The sequence below is a fragment of the Chelmon rostratus genome, chromosome 5 (genome assembly GCF_017976325.1).
Source record: "Chelmon rostratus isolate fCheRos1 chromosome 5, fCheRos1.pri, whole genome shotgun sequence".
NCBI classification, from domain to species: Eukaryota; Metazoa; Chordata; class Actinopteri; order Chaetodontiformes; family Chaetodontidae; genus Chelmon; species Chelmon rostratus.
Window position 1 is genome coordinate 18,127,975 of NC_055662.1, and position 19,944 is coordinate 18,147,918.

At 43.8% G+C, this 19,944-nt stretch overlaps 2 protein-coding genes across 4 annotated transcripts in view; one reads left to right on the forward strand and one right to left on the reverse strand.

The window, feature by feature from the left end:
• Positions 1–6,533, forward strand: part of pde4d (phosphodiesterase 4D, cAMP-specific) — a 146,566-nt gene extending 140,033 nt beyond the window's left edge. For all 3 annotated transcript variants that reach the window (XM_041936303.1, XM_041936304.1, XM_041936305.1), the window contains exons 12-15: positions 1,073–1,227; positions 1,391–1,513; positions 2,405–2,587; positions 2,678–6,533. In XM_041936303.1, the coding sequence (XP_041792237.1) occupies positions 1,073–1,227; positions 1,391–1,513; positions 2,405–2,587; positions 2,678–3,187 (971 nt within the window). In that variant the 3' untranslated portion in view covers positions 3,188–6,533. The remainder of the gene's footprint in view (positions 1–1,072; positions 1,228–1,390; positions 1,514–2,404; positions 2,588–2,677) is intronic.
• Positions 6,534–9,523: 2,990 nt separating this feature from the next.
• rab3c (RAB3C, member RAS oncogene family) lies at positions 9,524–19,904 on the reverse strand. Its single transcript, XM_041936695.1, has 5 exons — positions 19,887–19,904; positions 17,997–18,221; positions 14,494–14,612; positions 10,858–10,982; positions 9,524–10,615 (listed from the first exon to the last, which is right to left on the reverse strand). The coding sequence occupies exons 1-5, from the start codon at positions 19,902–19,904 to the stop codon at positions 10,425–10,427; spliced, it is 678 nt and encodes a 225-aa protein (XP_041792629.1). The 3' UTR covers positions 9,524–10,424.
• Positions 19,905–19,944: the final 40 nt, after the last annotated feature.

The window sequence follows — 19,944 nt, forward strand, 5'->3', positions numbered from 1 at the left end:
CTGCAGTTGACTAACAACAGCCTGTATAGCTGTGGTAATCTCATCCACACTTATTGCCACTTTTGGGACAAACATCCTCCTCCTCCTCCTCATTTGAATAGCTGTAAAAGGTTGGATAGAAGAAGGGTGGCAATCGGAGGGTCTAGAACCAGGGTATCATTGTAAAGAGGCAGAAATCACAAATACAGACATCTCAAAATGTGGAAAAATAGAAGCAAAACTATCTGCATAAGTAAATACCACAGAGAGTAGTAGGTTCATGCTGTTGTGCTGCTAAGTGAAGTGTCCTCAAGCAAGAGACTGAACCCCTGCTATCTCTCTCTGCTCTAACTGACTCACTCATGGCTGGAGGTGCCACAGATATTGCCTTGATTTGGCAATTTAGAGGAAAACACAAACAAATAAAGTTTTCATCCACTGGGTATCGCTTTAAACAGCCGTTCAGGGGACCATTACAAATGTGCGTGTTGCATAAGAGCATTAGTAATGCCTTATCAGAACAGAAAAGACACTACGCAGTCTCACACAAACACATAAAAAAGTGTTGTGCTTCCCATAAGCCCAAATGGGGAATCCCTGCAGTAAAGGCAGTGTGAGTCATCCTAGTTAGGAGCCACCAGAATGATCTTCTGTCAGCCACAGAGCAGGATCCCCTTTCTCCCCTCTGCTGCTCTGTTCCACTGTGGCCACGACTAATGCATCTTAATGGAAAATCTAAATGCAGATAGAGGACCTTCAAATGACCCAGAGTGGGGAAACCTCTCTGTGGAAAACATGCTGGTGCTTTCTTCTGCTGCTCACAGAGCAAGGGATGCATGATACATGTGTAGCCTAACGTGTGCATATATCAGATTTGGACAGCCCTATTGACAATGAACTGTGTTGGTCTAATTAGCACCTCATTCTGTTGAAAAGGTCACAAAATGACCAACAGTTGCAGTTTCTTTTTGTGCATTTATCCGTTTCAACTTTGGTTTTCTGAATATTTTTCATGATATACTTTTGAACCACTGCTTTCAAGCCTGAAAAACCACAATTCACACAGCGATTATCTACCGTGTCCTCCGTGCAGATTCAGAGCTGGCGCTGATGTACAATGACTCGTCGGTGTTGGAGAACCACCATCTAGCAGTTGGTTTCAAGCTTCTACAGGAGGAGAACTGTGACATCTTCCAAAACCTGACCAAAAAACAAAGACAATCACTGCGAAAGATGGTCATTGACATCGTAAGTGAAAAGATTTCCACCTCTTCTATACAGTAGCTTGTTCAGTGGGGAGGGTAACACAGAAACAAATGAATTTGAATGCGTTATGCGCACTACATAATGCATTAATTCAATCACTGTTTTCTGTGGTTGAACATTGACCGTTTGCTCTGTTTATTCCCAGGTGCTAGCAACAGACATGTCCAAGCACATGAATCTACTTGCTGATCTGAAAACTATGGTGGAAACCAAGAAGGTGACCAGCTCTGGTGTCCTGCTGCTGGACAACTACTCTGACAGGATACAGGTCAGAATAAAGCCGGCCACCAGCCCACTGCCCGCTGTCTTGTGGTGATTTTTCTGTATACTCAAAGAGTAACTCTGTCCACTTGAAAAGTTTCTTTTCTGAGCTCCAGGATCGTTTTTTCAGTTGTTCCCAATGAGGAGATGCAGCCGCCTCGAGAAAAAACGCTGCACCCAGCGACTTTTTCAGAGCACCGACTTTTTTGTATGGCCGCTCAGAGCGCTCCTTTTTAGGCAACCAAGGATATATTACGTGGGGAGGGGCTCGTCGCCCTGGTAACCGAGAAAATGGACAAGCATGTTCTGGCCACGTCTGTCTATCCGGACTTTATGATATGTCAGACAGAAATCCTAAAAGCTATGCAGCGAGTTCTCCACCAGATTTTGCTGCCATTCATGTTCGCGCTAGCCTCACTGTCCTCTCCTCTGCGTGTTTGCCGGCGCTCAGCACCGAGCTGAGAGGCCGCGGCACAGACAGTCAACCAGGTGAAGTGAAGGTAACGTTTTTCTCGAGCTGAGGACGACTCGAGTAAAAAGGAGAAAAGATAGAAAAGCGACATTCCCGCCTGCTTTGTTCCCAGTTGTCGTTGTTTCACACAACCTCAGCACGCTTGTGGCTCGTTGCGAATGGTTAGAAATTGTCACGATATTGTTGAAACAAGACCTGACCGTGCAGCCTTTTTTTCTCGCTCCATCCCAGCGCGGACCAGAAGAAAACGCTACGTGGACACGGGCCTGTAAGCTTCTGAAAGCAAACGCTGAAACCACAGCAGAAATGTAACCTCTCCGCGCAAATCCACTAACCACAACTGTGTCGTTAAAATGAGATGACAGTTTCACCGCTCTGCTTCAGCCTGGGCACCGCGTTTCACACCTTGTTAACTGTCACACTCAGGTCCTCCAGAACATGGTGCACTGTGCAGACCTGAGCAACCCCACTAAGCCTCTCCAGCTGTACCGGCAGTGGACGGACCGCATCATGGAGGAGTTCTTCAGCCAGGGGGACAGAGAGAGGGAGCGGGGCATGGAGATCAGCCCCATGTGTGACAAACACAACGCTTCGGTAGAAAAGAACCAGGTAACACACACACACACACACACACACACACACGCACATTGTGCATAAACACACAGCGAGTGACCTGTTTCTCCCTCATGCTTCTTGTAGGTTGGTTTCATCGACTACATTGTTCACCCGTTGTGGGAGACATGGGCTGACCTGGTCCACCCTGACGCCCAGGACATCCTGGACACGTTGGAAGACAACAGGGAGTGGTACCAAAGCACCATCCCCCAAAGCCCCTCTCCTGCCTTGGACGAGCCTGAAGACGGCACTCGGCCCCCGGGAGGGGACAAGTTCCAATTCGAGCTCACCCTGGAGGAGGACGGGGAGTCGGACACTGAGAAAGACAGCGGCAGCCAGCCGGAGGAGGAGGAAGAGGAGGAGGAGGAGGAGGAAGAGGAGGAAAACAGCTGTACTGACTCTAAAACACTCTGCACGCAGGACTCTGAATCAACAGAGATTCCTTTGGACGAACAGGTGGGGGAGGACGAAGAAGAAGAGGAGGAGGAGGTGGCGGAAGAGGGGGAGACACCCTGCTCGCAGCCATGTGTGGTGGAGGAAGAGGTAGCAGAGGAGGAGGAGGAGGAGGAAGAGGAGAAACCCCCACACACATAGCAGTTTATGGACAGCACCTGATTAACTGTTCTTCTTAGTAATGCCAGATGATTATTTATAGAATATTTTTGGGTTTTGTGGAGTCTGTTTGTGTTTTTTATACATCCATGTTTCTGGTTCCAAAGCGTGCGCTGCTCCCCACCTCGGCCACTCCTCCTGTCAGCTTCGTTCAGACACGCCCACCGGTACTCTTTCCAGTTTTTTTGCACTCAGGAAAACTCCTTTCCATTCCCGTTTGTACTGAAGTGGTGTGTCTTTATTTCGCTTTCACACCTCCCCTTTACGAGCTTTCGTTTAGGCCATGGACGAGCAGCTCTCAGTCCGCTCGCTGCTGTTCATACGATACGTAACATTTTCCTTCCCTCCGCTTCGTCTCAGCCTTGCCTGAAAGTTTAGCAGTGTTTCTGTGTTTTATCAAGTGCCCATACTCTACAGAGACGGTCATCGGTGTGTTCAAGGAGAATCTCCCTCTCGGTTAGGTCGCTTCCTCCCCACTGCGAATTAGGAGGCATTTCGCACCGCCGTTCCGCCAAAAACCTGACGGGACGCCGCAGAGATGACAGCTGCAGCACACTGGGGAGCTTTTCGAGACACGTTTCTGATGTCGGAAGTCTTCCTTGAAAAACCTGACTGATACAAAGCTCAAATCTAAACAGCCATGATGCTGTCCTAGACCTCTTTAATTTTTGTATCGTACTGTACGTAAGATTCAGATATTTTCTAGAATTTACTTTTGCAATCTTAGGCTTTCTTTTGTTAGCAAAGAGGATACGAGAACTTTTGGAAACCAATGGGGAGAAGTGGTGTCGAAGTGTTTGGAAGGGGTGTCTTCACGGCTGGATTACATTAGGAGTGTTCTGAGGTGTTTGCACTTGCTCCGATAGCATTTATACTACTACTCCCATGCCACTATACTCATGTTTGGTTCGTCCTGTGAGTTGAAATTCGGAATTCATGACGACTCTTGTTTTGGTGAGAGTTTTCTCTGAGAAGGAAGCGGGAACCTGAAGTCTCGTGCTTCACTCTCATTGAAACAGTTTGTGATGTGGATGAAGCCTTTGAATTTTATTATTGTTGCCTGCAGTTCTTTTGAACACATCCTGAGACAATGCAATGCTTTGTAGTAGATACAAGAAGCACCTTTTTTTAGAAGCTTATTAGTGCTCCGACTATACAGAAACGGTAAAGGTGTTAATAACTATTGGGGTGATTTTATACAGATGTTTTGAAAGCTTTGACGTACGCATCGCCAACAGCTGCATGCCTGCTTGTTTTCAGCCTCTTCCTCTTCTGTTCAGCTGTAAGAGTTTATTTTTCATCACAGGAATGTTTCATTTCGCCGTTACAACATGAAACCCAGTTGCTGTCTTTGTTTTCCACAAGACAATCAGCTCCGTTACGTAGTCATCAGAGAAGACTATCCTCTACTTAGATACTCTAATGCACTGATATATTCATATATCACCACTTTAACATTTTTAGTGTGTTTAAACTCGCCAAAACACTCACTCATGAATACTTCGGCTTGAACAGTGCTGTCTTACACTTCGGCCAAGAGTCTCTTCCTCATTTTTCACTTTACACCTGATGCTATTATTTATTGGTATATATTTTTCTATTTGTTGAGTCGTTTTTGCAATATAAAGGTGGTACAGTAAATATTTCACTGTAGCATAGACCACAGTGCAGGCTTGCCAGTTACAATACCCAAATATACTTTTTCTCTCTCTCTCTCTCTCTCTGTACATAAAATATAGAAAATCAACAAATGTAAAAAAAAAAAAAAGAGAAAAAACACTTGAAATACTGCACACTGCTTTTTTTTAGGAGTGCTTGTTTTAATTATGTGACATTTCCAAACTTTTTATTTAATCTTTAATTTGTGCCAAGATTTTTTTTCTCTCTCTCTTTTTTTCCATCCTCACCCGATGCCCTTACCTGTAATAAAAATTTCTGGTTTTATCGCTGTTATATTTATTGTGCTGTATATAATATATAATTATTAATGTTATTACTATCATAATGCCGTTTGTCGTAAATGGTTGATTCTTATCATCCCTTTTGGTGATGGTGTGGCTGTATTACGTACCTCTTGTTGAGAGAATGTTTATTACACATGAGCTTCAGTGTAAAAATGATCCATCGACATGTTGCTTATCTGAGAACTAGCTCAGTGAAGAGAGGGGGAAAGCCAAATTGTTTTTTAAAAAGAAACTGTTCCTTGGCCCATGGGCTGTGCCTTAAATTCAACACATGTCATTTCCTTTAGCCTCTTTGTTTTCTAGATTATTTTCTAGTTCTCTTTTGCTGCATTAGTGAACCTTTTGGCTCGGGTTGGCCTGACGTCCTGTTGCGAATTTGAAAATGTTGCCTTCCTACTATCACAGCCAAACACAAATTGCTCTATCAGAAACGTGGCACAGGAAAATATGTTGTCGGTGCAGAAGCTCGCAGAGACTCAGGTCAGCCATGAGTCATAGATTTGCTACTTGAGTGATGTGTGGCCTATAGCCGGATGTCCAAGAGTCGTATTTTGCTGTAGACCTGGTCTGAACAACTCGCACCTTCCTTACGCCCTGCCACTACAGAGGTGTGACACAGCCCGTCGGACACAAACGATGCAGGAGTAACTTCACTTTCAGTTGCTGCGGTGTCGTCTTCGCATCCACGCGGCCGTGTCACAGCTACAAACACTGAATGGGGCGCAACAGGAGTGTGTGGTCGCTGCTCGACCACAGCCTACGAAGCACAGAGGCTTTGAGACACATCTGCATGTTCAGCCACTGCTGCATTAATTATGGCTGAAACACTGACGGTGTGTTGCTTATCTATGCTCGGCCCACACTTCCACTCACGTTACTTGCAATATCTAAAAACCACTGACATTTTTCTGCCTGGACAGGAGAAGGGTTTAGTGTATTTCTGTAGTGAAAGGGGTGTTGGGGGGTGGGATAGGGGTTTGGGTGAGTGCATCATTGTTCCGAGAACGGGACTCTTCTTTTGACACACATACTGTAGATTCTAAACAGCCCTGGACCAATGGAAACAGTGGGTTCTTTTCTCATTCTGTGTTCTATTTTTTATGGTATGAAAGGAAAACACAAACTGTAACTTAAAAAAAGGTCTTCAGGACAATTATTTTTTGGGTTATGTCTTTAGAATGCCAACTTGTCTGGAAGTTTCACAAGACAATTAAAATGTTATTTTAATGGATTCCTTGTTAATTGCAGTTTATTGGATAGCACTGTAGATCATACAACTTTATGTAAAAAACAAGTAAAAAAGAATGAAAAAAAAGTTTTTATATGCAATGGATTAAATAAAAGCATGGGTTGATTCTGCCTACTCACTGGCTCCTTGTTGTCATTGTTTCAGATGGTGATAATTAGTCAAATGTGGGATTTGTGTGTGGATGCAGAGTTTATTCACTTCACTAACAAAAGAGATCTGAGACCTGAGAGGAAGTTTTCCAAACACCCTGAATACACCTTTTATATTCTCTGAAATTCAGATTGTCTCACACCCAGGTCAGTGCATGTGGCACGTGCTTTGTAGTTTTTCTGCTTTGGACGTTCTCTGTGTCTTTATATAGCATATATAGCATAATATATAGCATATATAGCATAAATTCATGTTAACAAAAAAAAAGTGTTCACAACAGTTTTACTGAGTGTTCCTGAGCTCATGTAGTAACATCCTTTACACAGTCATGTGTTCACAAAGTGGCTCCATTCTTGCCTGTGAACGACTGAGCTTTTCCAGGATGCTTCTTTCATACCCAATCATGATACTATCACCTGTTACCAATCAACCTGTTTACCTGTGGAATGATCCAAACAGGTGTTTTTTGGAGCGTTCCACAACTTTCCCAGTCTTGTTGTCTTGTTGTCCCAACTTGTTTGAAACGTGTTGCTGCATCAAATTCAAAATAATCAGATATTTGCAAAAATCAGTGAAGTCGATGAGGTAAAACATTAGATATATTGTCTTCAAATTATTTATTGAGTATTTTAATGTCAAACAAATCATCACATTGTGTTTCATTTATGTTTCACACCTCGTCCCTGCCTTTTTAGAATCAGGATTGTAAAAGATAAGCCCATTTTTTCTTCTTTATTCTGCATTTACTTATAAAGTCTATCAACAGTTACAGGCTTTCCATACTGTTTATCTCCGGATGCCCATCATGATGGCTGAAAGACACGAGCAGTGAATTCAGATCTGTCATTCGCTCTAGCTGAACAGCGTTATCTGCTCTTCATCTCAGTGAGCAGCTATAGCTGTGGCCCTGATAAAGGAAGAAATGGCTGCAATCAGCATTTATTGTCGCATAACTTTCCGATCTGTAAAGCTGTTTATTTTCTAAACTTGTCACCAGCAGTGGATGTCCTTGTAAGTGCAACAGAAACATAAAGGAATATGACGTTATATTGGATATATACTTGATTGATTTTACTCATTAGTGTCTATGCAATATTTTCATTGTAGCCAGTGAGGGTGTAGTTGTAAAATTAAAGTTCAGATAAAAGTAAAGTTGTGGAGTTAAAAAAAAAAAGGTACAAGACACTTCAAAATTGTACTTAAGTGAAATATTTTTAAAAGGGATTTATATTTACGTCACATTTCACCATTGATGTTCCATTATTAAATATAACATTATTATCATTGACAAATAAACATGTACGCAGCATTGAATCTGCAAACACTAAATGTACTTCCCGCCACTGCATTTGACCACCAAAAATAGGTGAATACGGTATGATGTCAAATGTTGCACATTCATCACCAGCTGCAACATCTTGGCGTAGCCCTCCAACACTAGGTGGTGCACATTGCCTAGAAATGAAACAAGGCGTCTGTGCTGCATCAACAGAAGAGAGCAACGCTACAGAGACAGCAGGTCCGGGTTAGAGGGCTGCAGCCACCCAGTCCCTCTGTCATGCTTCCACACAGTCAGCAGAGAGCGAGAGACAACACAAAGACCCACTGATAGAATTTGATTTATTTCCTATAATCTCAAAAACATATTTCTTACTTTGCTTGCACTCAGAGAAACAAATATATTCAGTTATGTGTAAAGTCATACAATGACATTTGAGAGTGACTGGTTGGGCGTCCGGACTGCCGCATATCTATTCCTCTATTAAATGAATCTTGACTGGAGATCAATACAGTAATTTATTTCATGGCTATTAGCATAAAATTATGATATCACACACATACACAGATGCACACGCACAAAGCACGTGTACACACAGGGTCTTTGAACTAGTTTATGTGAATCCCTTCTCTTGGAATTACAATAGTATGGCATATGGCGTGGACTAAGTTATCCCCCTGACTATCTTTCACAATAACACTGCATTTTGACATGATAACACAAGTTCAATCAACAGCCAACAGTTAGCAGGAACAGCATATAGTACGTGAATACATTTGTACAAAAGGTATACACAAACAGTACACTATATTACGTAATTTGTCTGTTCAATATGGCAGGAACACACACACACATACGCACTTACACTCACACACACACATCGAGTCACACATTCAGTGGCTGCAGTTACTGATCGAAGCACACACTCTTTTTCAGAGATTGTGCATCGGTTTCAGAGCCACTCTGACCAAATGGCCTCTCACATACTGCAGATAGAGTCGCTGCACTCCAGGACAGGAGGAACTATGTACAGGGTTTCATTCATAAAATATTGCACTTATTGGCCCATTGCATCTCACAGCGAGTGCTATGACAATGCTCCTAAATCTGTAACACAGAGTGATATATACACTATCTTATTATATAAATCTACATAGATAAGTCAGGACTGACTTCATGCAATTTTTTGGAGCTTTTATTCAACTATGCAACAAACAACTGACGATGCTAAAGGAATAGTTTTGTTTTGGCACAAATGTTTTGCTTTTTTCTATGAATTGCAGAACTGAAAGGCTTTCTGGATTTTAAAATAAGCTACAATTTTTACATTATATGGACTTAAGTTATCATTAAGACCACTACTGTACTGTATATACCTGCTAGGGGAAACTTCCCATTTTAAACTACTGTATGTTTTCTATGAGATTTTTCTTTCGCAAGGGATTTAATTTTATAGCACAAACATGAAATTTTAGCATGCTGACTTAAAAGTTAAACAATATCTTTTTTTTTTTTTTTTTTTAATATATGGCTGTTTATTCCATGCCAGAGCTGATCAGTTGATTTATACCATACACTGTGCCTTGTCAGTGTAAGATTTTTATTCAATGAAATGCTGGATCGTTGCAATAAAGTGGAATTAGAGGAGGTTTAGGTTTTATCTTTAGATAAAACAGTACATATGATTGACTTTTTGGCAGCATGCTCATCGCATCAAACTATAAAGGGGTCATCTTAGAGGCTAAGCACACAGAAATAGTCGCTTTTAAGATTTACAGATATACTTACCAGCGAAATCACACATCTACAGACAGCAAAACGTGGAATAGTACTCACATCAACATTATACGTACTGAATTCAATCCAAAAATAAGCATGACAGAGGAGACTTACAGAGGCCGTGTTGGAGATGCTAAAAGGCCACTTTTTTAATCCAAGGTAGATGATTTTCAGATGACTAAGTCGCATTCATTTGCACTCATGCCCATGCAAACCCACACTTGCGCACTGCACAGTCACACAACAGTCACACAATCATTACACAAAAGAAAGCCGCTACATCCTATAGTGCATTAAATCATAGATTTGGCAGCTTTAGGAGACAAAATAATCCTATAAAAGGAAAATACCCACACTGTACAAAAAAGGAAAGTTTAAAGCACTCACTGACTCTATCCCTCATTTTATAATTATTCTAGGTCTTAAAGATGTTAAAGGTCTTGAGGATTAACTGTACATCGTGACTATGGACTGTTTCCAGCCTTATCAAACATACTTGGTTCATAACCATACTAACTAGCTAAAGAATGAGAATATGGTGTCTCTATGTTCTAGCTATCCTGTAATGTTACACATTTTGCAGTAGCCATGTCTGGTTATTTGCTCTTGATATAAGGTGATAAGGTTGAGAGCTAATACGACTGGATTTTGTAATTCTACGACTAAACAGGGTTTGAACTGTAGTCCAGAGAAAGCAGCACTAGCGGGAGTGACAACGCTGAGGGAGAACAAAACTCTGCACGCTCTACCACCTTACGGGACCTGCGCTGCCCTCCCTTTGCCTCCTGACAGCAGGCACTAACAGTTGCATCCAGGCTGCTGCAGGGGCGGAGCGCTGTCCGTGAGTTTGGCAGTGGGAGCTCCCGTGGTGACGGCCGGATCAGTGTCCAAGCTCTCGGACATCTTGTCGCAAATTAGGTCAACGAGACGTTCAAAGGTCTGCTTCACGTTGATGTTGTCCTTGGCGCTGGTCTCGAAGAACTCAAAGCCTTGGCGAGAGGAAGAGTGACATGAGGACATGAAGAGACAGGGCCAGCTGAGATAAAGACCACATGATAGATATTTCTGATTTAATCTTTAGGAAAAGCTTTGACAGTTAATGTTGCTGTTGATGGAAAACAAAGCTGCTGCTTCTATTTCTGATTATATCCTAAAAAAGGAACAGAAGTACCATGGAGTGAAAAACACAATCCCAATAACATCAAGGAGTGAATGTTTCTCCAACACTTACCCAACTGTTCTGCCAGCAGTCTGCCGCTATCCACTGAGACCACTCTCTCCTCTTCCATATCGCACTTATTTCCAGCAAGCACCACCTGTGCATTATCCCACGAGTAGGTTTTTATCTGGGTTGACCTGCACGTAATAGAAAGACAAAACAAAACCATCGGAGTCAAAGAAATGCTGCTGCTGCATTTCGCCAGGATTGTTTTTGTGCCACTTTTTATTGGACAGGAAATTAATGGGAAATATGGCAGAGCAAAGACATGGTGTAAAGTTTGTTCACCATTTGGACCGGTTATGAACAGTGATTACATCACCTTGTGTTTGGCATCATGTAATATTTGAGTCACTGAAGGCAGCAGTGGAAAAGTGGGTCAAGTGCTGCCCTGTGCTGGAAACATGGAATCACTACTACTCAGATAGCTTATTATTTGCTATTTTCTAGCTATTTGATATTGCTATTTATAATCTGTCATACCTTTCATGCTCTCCTCCCCTGCCAACGTCTGATTGCTCAGTTATTAATTACAGCCTGAAAGATATTGTAGCTACACAAGGTATTAGTTATGGTCACTGACAGGACAAACAGCACAGGAAACACTGGTCAGCTGATACTAAATAATGGCTAGCTGCACAGAAGGTGCACACGCCTTGCAAATGTGGACCAGATTGTTATGTGAGCTCTTTTTCTTTTGCTTTTAAGCCACCAATTAAGATAACTTGTGTTGGTCATTAATGTTAGAATGCCATAATATTATGCAATGTATGTTGCAGGTGTTTGAGTATGACGTTTAAAATGGTGAGCTCTGACTGGTTTATCATGTGCTGCATCGCACATATGAGAACTAGATGCTGCATATAAAACGAGGCATCACCTGCACCATATACACTGTATTTACAATGAAGAAATAATCAGCATGTGTGCCGTGTCAAATGTTCCTGCATGAGAACAATAACAAATTAACTGTGAGCTCCTGATCTTGCACTGTTCTAACCTCCAAACATGTTTTGAGAAGGAATTTAGGGAACAAATATCTCCTGTGGTGTTGCTGTTTGACTAAAAGTAGGGCAGCTAACATACCACAGGCTGAAAGCAGCGGAGAGAGAGTCAGTAAGAAAGAGAGGAAGAAAGAGTCAGAGAGAGAGAGCGAGAGAGCAGCATGATGCTGGCACTCAGCCTCTATCTGTCCGGCTCTGACTCGTTATAGTGGTTCAGATGTGGGTCATTTTGAATCCAACTGCTAATAATGTTCCCTGACAGAAAAACAGTCGTGCTTGTATCAAGTCTACCCGAGCAACATATGCAGGCTGCAAAGAGACCGGTGATTTTTGAACAATCTGGCCCCTGGAGAGGTGACGGGCAGGTGAAAAAGTGGTTCTAAATGCGTTGAGTTTGTTGCTGAAATGTGTGCAGTTTGTAATTCATCTTTATGATTTCTTAAAAATCCTACATTTTATGTCAGCGCTACAATATTTCCCTGTTTTGTCTCTGTCACGGGCAGGAAATGAGCACGTCACAAGCTTAATTCAGCCACAGACCGGGAAGGAGGGGTTGTCATGGCAACCCCCTTTTTTTTCCTACAACCTTGTCACAAGGAACAAGGGAAAGAGAAAGTGGAATTAAAGCCTGTGGCAAAGGCAGAAAGGAAGAACTGTGGTTAAAAAGAGCCTCTTCCCTCGTATGCAGCTGATTTGTGCACTGTCAATAAATAAGCTCACAGGTAACTCTCCACGATCGCCGCTGCCAGTGACACACTTGGCTCCATTAAGATACCCATCACAGACAGTGCTCAGACTGCGGTACTCCATCAAAGTGTCAGACAGGCCTTAAAAGAATAATAGGTGTGTCTGGCTCCGACCTCTCTGTACAAGAAAGCCTTTTTCTCCCTTGTGTGTAATGACGGGAAATGTATTCCAATACGACTCAGTTTGATAAGGTGGAGCATTTTAACACGGTGCGTGCTGATAATTTACATTATAAGCAAGCTAATAATTTTAAAGACTTAAGTTTGTTATTGGGATGTTTTTTACTTGCTAGAAGACATAATAGGGGCGAAATAAGCAGGAAAAGCCACTGCTGAGCATTTTGATCTGCTGTGAACCAATGACAGTCTCAGAAACACAGATTCAGACTGACAGGCTTTCATAACTAAGGAAGCAATCAATTCATCATGCAGGGTTCATCTTTCCACATCATGATGACGCAATCAAACAGAGGGCTCATGTTATCTATTCCCGTTAAGTTTCTAATGTTGTAGAGAGTGATACATTAAATACGCTACCACTCTGACACACTGACTTGTAGGCGACCCTGCACAATTCGCTGTTCTTCTTCAGCATTTCTGGTTCGAACATGGCTGAATTACTCCTATTTCAGCATGTGCCACAGTGTGATATACAGTAGCTAGCAAGGCAGAAACCAAGCAGAGGTTGAGCAGGTATGCTCGAGCTGCAGGCGGTGGCGGAGGGGTGGGTGGAGATGGAGGATGGGACTGTTGGCATGTCCATAGAATCATCATACTAAATGAAGGCGGTGTAGAGTTACATCCGAGCCATTTTAAGGCACGGCGTGAGTCTGATGAACAGATATGAGCTTTTAGAGGTTTGATCAGTGGAGGAACGTGAGTATGTGTTCACTAAACACAGCTGCTTTAGCCATGACATGTGCTTCCTGAAGCAGCTGTCAAGTGCTGCTAGCTACGTGATGAGGCCCAAGTAGACACTGGCCTTAATAATGATTGTCATAGTCCTACAATGGGTGCAAGCCACATGGCATGCAAGTGTCAGCTGCAAACCTACACCACCCTCTATATCAAGTCTGTGTGGGGCGCATCATCATTTCCTTGCAGCTGGTGCAACGGTAATATCACGAGAATATTGCCATGATGATTCAGGAACCTTTCCTCTCAAAAATGCTCATTTTGTGCTCCTGTAATCTCTGTGGGCTGGCAGAGGGAGATAAGTGTATGGGACAGCAGGGTGTAAGTAAAATGGAAGATGGCTGTTTCTCAGGTCAGGATGTGAGGAGAAAGATCAGCAAAATTCAAATCAAAGCACACATTTATCTCTGGGGCTGAAATTCCTCTGTTTCTTCAAAGCTTCCCGTCTGTTGTGCTGAACTGTTCGCGCTGATGAGAACGCGTTTGTTTCTAGAGCGAGATTTCTAACCCAGAAACCTGCTTTCTGCAGCCAACTGAACTCCCAAGTCCTGTTTTAGACATGAATGCATCATCATACATCGCCGACATTTGGGCTTGGCTGACTTTCTGTTCAGCCTGCAGACGCTTGCGTGACTCATGAATGGACCGGAGCCATGACCTTGACAAGCTTTCCTTAGATCTCCGAGCATGACAAAGATGCACGCATACAAACTACATAACAAGACTGTCGACTGTTAGAGATGGAGAAATACGCTGTTGCTGTTGGGAGATCTGTTTAGAAGATTTGTCTCATAAGAAGGGCAAAGCATGTACAATATCAAGTGTGCAGGATGTGAACTGATTGCATTACAGTGACAGACAGGAAGCCCTTTTGATATGTCGATCTGACGCTCACAACAGTACAATACAGTCCGCAGACTGAAACAGGATAAGAGATGACATCTACACACAAAAATGATCAAAAACAGGCCAACAAGACTCACCAGTCCTGCACAGCGCCGAAGGACTCCTCATTGGTGATGTCGTACATTAGGATGAAGCCCATGGCCCCGCGGTAGTACGCAGTGGTGATGGTCCTGTAGCGCTCCTGGCCTGCTGTGTCCTACACGCAGACAACATGGTTTAGCATTGCTGTTAAGCGCCTGACTGATAATCAGGCTGTCAGGCTCAGCAACATTGACATGACCCTGCACAGCACATACATGCAAGTCTATGAGGGTAAATGTGCAGATGTACCTTATTAATCTGCAGCTATTTATGCAAATGAGGGATTCTTTCAGTCGAATCGGAGCATCAGTTTAGGTTGTTAAATACATTTCTACATCTACGTTTGCTAATAGGCACATTTGCTGTGTTCACGATGTGCAAACGATCATCATGCTAATCGCCTCGCTGGATTTTGCATTGATTAGATGCCAAAAACAGCCATTCAGTTTTGGCTGAAGTGATTGATTCTTTCCTCTCCTCGATAAAACAACCGTTCGGCTGTGTTAAACGCTCGATATTGCAGTGTTCAGAGCTCGACTTATGGCGCGCTTTCTTAGAAAAAAAAAACTGAGGTTAAACGATTTCAACATTGAGGAACTGCTCGCTGTTCACGATAAGGCTGAACAAATTGCTCAAAGGCAAAGCAAGCGAGTGATTACGCAACGTTCGAGGAGTAGCACATTGTGCAGAGATTGCCCTGGAAACGAGCGCCGCTGCAGCCGCTGCTAGATGTCAATGGAAATGCTAATGGATCCCAATTCAGAAAGATCAAGCTTTTATACAGTGAGTGTGTCCGTGAGGAAGGAAGAGAGACGTGTGCTTTTATTTGTTTGTTTTCCTCCAAGTACCTGCCAGCAGTTGCTCACAGATGTGTAGATTTGTTGTTTTATGATAAGTTGGACGATAAGAAATCCCACCGACGCCCCTCCTGTTTATACTGTATGTTTACTGCGCTGTTGTTCCACCCACAACAAGTGTGTTTGCCGGCTTCTGTGAATCATGATGGAGGACTTCTGGCTGCTCTACTTGGCTCTGGTTAAACAGACGCCCGACAGGCAGCACTGGATTGTATTTGCCACATTGGTTTTGCTCTCTATCAGTCTGTACATGGTTGCAACAGAGTGCCTGTTATAGCCAGAGGACAGCTCTGACCTTCACTCCACAGAGACAGAGCTCACATTCTGCCGAGCTCACACACACACACACACACACACACACACACACACCACAGCTTGGACCTTTTGTCAGTTTACAATGACTCCAAAATTGCATGTGAATGTGTGCATTTTTAATGCCAGCAGCTAGTGTTTGCTGTATAAATAGCATCTTTTGTGCAGGGACATTGAGAACAACATGAAAGAGGATGATGTGATGTGGATGATAGTGTTATTGTGGATGCACCAAGTGGTGATACAGTACGCACAGTTCATCTGAATGTTGGTTTAACCTCACTCCTTTCTCTCGTCTTAGACACTTCAGCGTTCTATTGATTCTTGTCCGAGTGCTCAACAGCGACCTTTGCATTTCCAGGCTATTTTAGTGAGTCGGTTCGCTTATTCTCAGTGAAAAAGACTGAGTGGGACAGGGGAAAAAAAATGCTGAGTCCCGTGAATTGGAGCTCCTCGAAAAGCTTCGCTTGTACTCTGCAGCTCACCAGAAATCAATCCAAGAAGCTGACGACTTCAAGTGGAGGGGTAGTGAGCGGAGGCTGGCAACGCTTCCTCATTCAGTAAAGTGAGTTTCAGTTTCTCACGAGGTTCGTCTTGGCAGCGCTCGGCGTTGTGTTTCATGCACTTCAGCCAAATACGACAACGGGGGCAACTCCATGATGCATTTGGACACTTTCATCTCTTAGCGGATTAATGGTGCGGCTCCCACAATGACATTAGCCAATAGCCATCACCTTAAATGGGCGCTTACTATACAGTAAGTCTCAGCTCTCTCTGGGCCCAATTAAAAAAGACGGGCCAATTATGTGGATGCAAGGGCAATGCTTTTTCGCCCTGAATATGCTTGTCTTCGCTAATGATGAAAACACATTATCACGATTAGCCAGTCATTTGACCAGTTTTCACATCCTGCCGGAGCGCTTCTTCTTTGTCTCTTTATGTGATTAGCAAACACCAAATGCCTGGGGATGGCTAATTGCTGCAAAAGACAACTATTATGACAAGAGCGAGCGGAACCTCTGGAGGACAGCTGGCATTTAGTGCGGTGTAGCACAGAGAGAAAGAAAGTGAAAGAAATGGAGGGAGAGGGGAACTTGTGCATATCTATCCCCTCGCTATCTCCGAGGTGTTGCGAGACAAAAGCTTCAGCAGCTCAGATGAACTCCTAATTAAACAGCCTCAGACATTCTGAAGTTTCCCACACGTTCGGTGGAAGGTGTCGCTTCTGTGTTCTTCCCCCGCTGTGTGCCAAACTGACACTTAGTCGTCCCCTGTCAGTAACGTCGAGACTTCCATCTGTCTCCGTACTTACATCACAGAGTGTCAAACCGAGCCTTTCCTGAAGCTTTCTTCAATTAATTAAGCAGACAGCTGATTCGCCACATGTTTTTGATACTGAGGAACAAAGAACTGAACTCTTTTTTTTTTTTTTGGTGTGAATTGAGTCACTGGATTTGAAACACTAATATTGTAAACTGGCTTAGTAAGGATGGTGAAAATTGTCCTTTTAGTCTGAACTGAAGTTGTTAATATTGCTTGTAATAGCATCACATGTATCTGTACCTATAAAACTGCATTAGTGATTGGTTTAACTTTAAATATACATTCTATACTTCGATTTATGTACATGTAACATAATGCAAAGAATTTCTGCAACAGGACATGAAAAGGGAAGCATGTCCAAGCATACTAAGCCACCAAGAGCCGGAGCCATGGCTAAAACTGAATCAATGCGGAGGGCATCCTGTGAGTGCAGGACTTGGTTAAGCATACAGCCGTCAAGCCACAACCTGTCACGGTCCTTGAAACGTATTGATCATATCAGAGAGCGCTGTGGGCAGGGGTCAGGAGGAAGTGGGCTCTGGGCAAAGACTGACAGCCCTTTACAGACGGGAGTCACTCTGCGGGAACACAAAGACGAGGAGAACAAGAGAAACGAGGGGGCAGGGCGTCTCTCGAAGGCCCCTTCCCCCTTAGAGCTCAGGTGGTCCTCCAGGAGACCTTGGAGGACGACTGAAAACGGATTTCGTAAAGACGTTCACTGGGTTTCAACATGCCGACGCTCTTGTTTTGACTTTGTTTGTGTATGGATGGAATGACAGAAAAAGACATGACAGGAAAACATAGCTGTGGCTTGTTGGAAGTCTGGAAATGTGTTTTCTTCTATAAACCACCATCATTAGATCAGGCTTTCTAAACAGAAGCATTTATGAGTCAGTTATTATGAGCTGTTGACCAGTTCGCTCAACTCCACGTCTGGTTTGATCAGGAATCACACATTTAGGGGCTCGCTCCTAAATGCTTAATGCCTGGATGTTAATATTTCATACCCAGATCTGCAGTTTGATCCTCTTGTCGTTCTTGTACACAGTCTTCACTTTGAAGTCGATGCCCACTGTGCTGACGAAGGCCGAAGTGAAGGCGTCGTCGGCGTAGCGGAACAGGAAAGACGTCTTGCCCACGCTGCTGTTGCCGATGATCAGCAGCTTGAACATGTAGTCAAAGTTTTGGTCCCCTCCCTCGCCCTTCCCTTTCACATCCTGAGTGGCAGCCATCTGCAACGACAGAAACACAGAAGCTTCAACTCGAATTCATGCAAGGCTTTTCAGGGCCCCCCACGCCAAGGGGAACGGGTTGTCTCAGGGGACTCTTAAACTTAAAGTTGGTGTGCACAGACCGGGAAGTGAAAGCGAGGGAAAGAGCTGGACGTGGAGAGCAAGCTTGTCGAGCAGGCCACAGATCAGAGGTGACAGAAGGCTGTGTCAGGCAAACCAGCATGACCAACACAGCAAGCTGTTGTATTGATGAGTATTAGATAACCAGGATTTTAAAGAGCTGAGTTTGTCTTCTGCAAAGCTTTCAAATGATTCCTTTAATCGAACCAAAGGATCATTGTTCAGATTTTATTTTGCACTGCCAAAAACGCTGTTTTAAATATTTTATAGCAGAGAAAAACATGTCAAACTTCTCTTTTTTGTCTAAATTGTGCTGCAACGATTTTTCATCCCCATTTTAATTTTACTATTAACAGCTCTGAGTGTGATGTTTTGCTTTCACATTTTAAAGTGTTTCAACTGGAAAAACACACATTCCCTCAGACATCAAACCTTGTTCCACGTTAAAAACCTCCACAGTCTGCTGCTGCTGTACGACCACCTCAACACTGAGCATCTCCTGCAAGCTGTCGACGACCTAAGAGGACGCGAGTACTACGAGCAGGATGACACGAGCACAGTCATCTTTGCTCCAAGGTGAATGCTTTTTTGACAAAGCCGCTGCGCTTACATGCCAAACATGGGCATCCGAGCTCTGCTTCGAGCCTCTCCAATAATAAAAAAAAAGATGCCGGACCACGATCCTGCACATCCTGCACCGGGTGCCTATTCGCTTCCGTGTGGGGGGGGGAAAACCATCACGGAGGCAGTATTTGCAAGGACACCACTCTCAAAATATCAGTGCAATGCTGGTATTTACACACCGCGATGAAAGCAGGCGATATAAACATGAAATTACGCGATGTAGATGAGCGGGGGGTTGCATGCCAGCTAATGTTAGACGAGCCATTCTGGGCAGGAGGTCATTATCTCCATCCGTGAAATTCTTCCATAGAACTATCAAGACATGAAAGTACCAGTAAACGCGTTGAGGACATTGTGTGAACAAACCTGTTTCGGAGGCCTCGGCTCTATCTGTGTTTGCCCCTGTTTTTATATTTGTGTCAAATGCAGGCGTTGCTTTTCTTCCCCCCTCCGTGTCTCTCTCTCTCTCTGGAGCGCCGACCAGTTTCAGCACCTGGGAGCTGTCCCCTCCGCTTCGGCTGTGGCACGCGCCCCTGAGCTGACGAGGCTGGCTCGCGTGAGATGAGCACGAGCGAGTGCGTTTCGTGCGTGTCTCTGACGTCACGCAAACGGCGAGGGGTGGAGGGCTTGTGAGGAGGATGGGGGTTGTAGTTTTGGGCCGGCAGCAGCGCAGAGGCGGAGGGCCGCACCGGACTACGTTACTCAGCATGCAGCGCGCCACAGCTGCCAACAGCTGTATGATTTAGTGTGGAAGCGCAGGAAAAACCTTTGTAGTTCGTGTTTTTTTTTTAACATCTAACGCCCCCCATCATGAAAGAGCGAGACGAAAATTGCAATTAAACCGAAAACCTTTGTTCAGTCTCAGCACACAGAACAGCCGCATGACGGTGTTTGATGCCATAATACAACCGTGCATCTTACCTTCCCGTACAAGTCCATTCCGGCCTCAGTGATCAGCCCTCTGCTTTAAAATTCAACT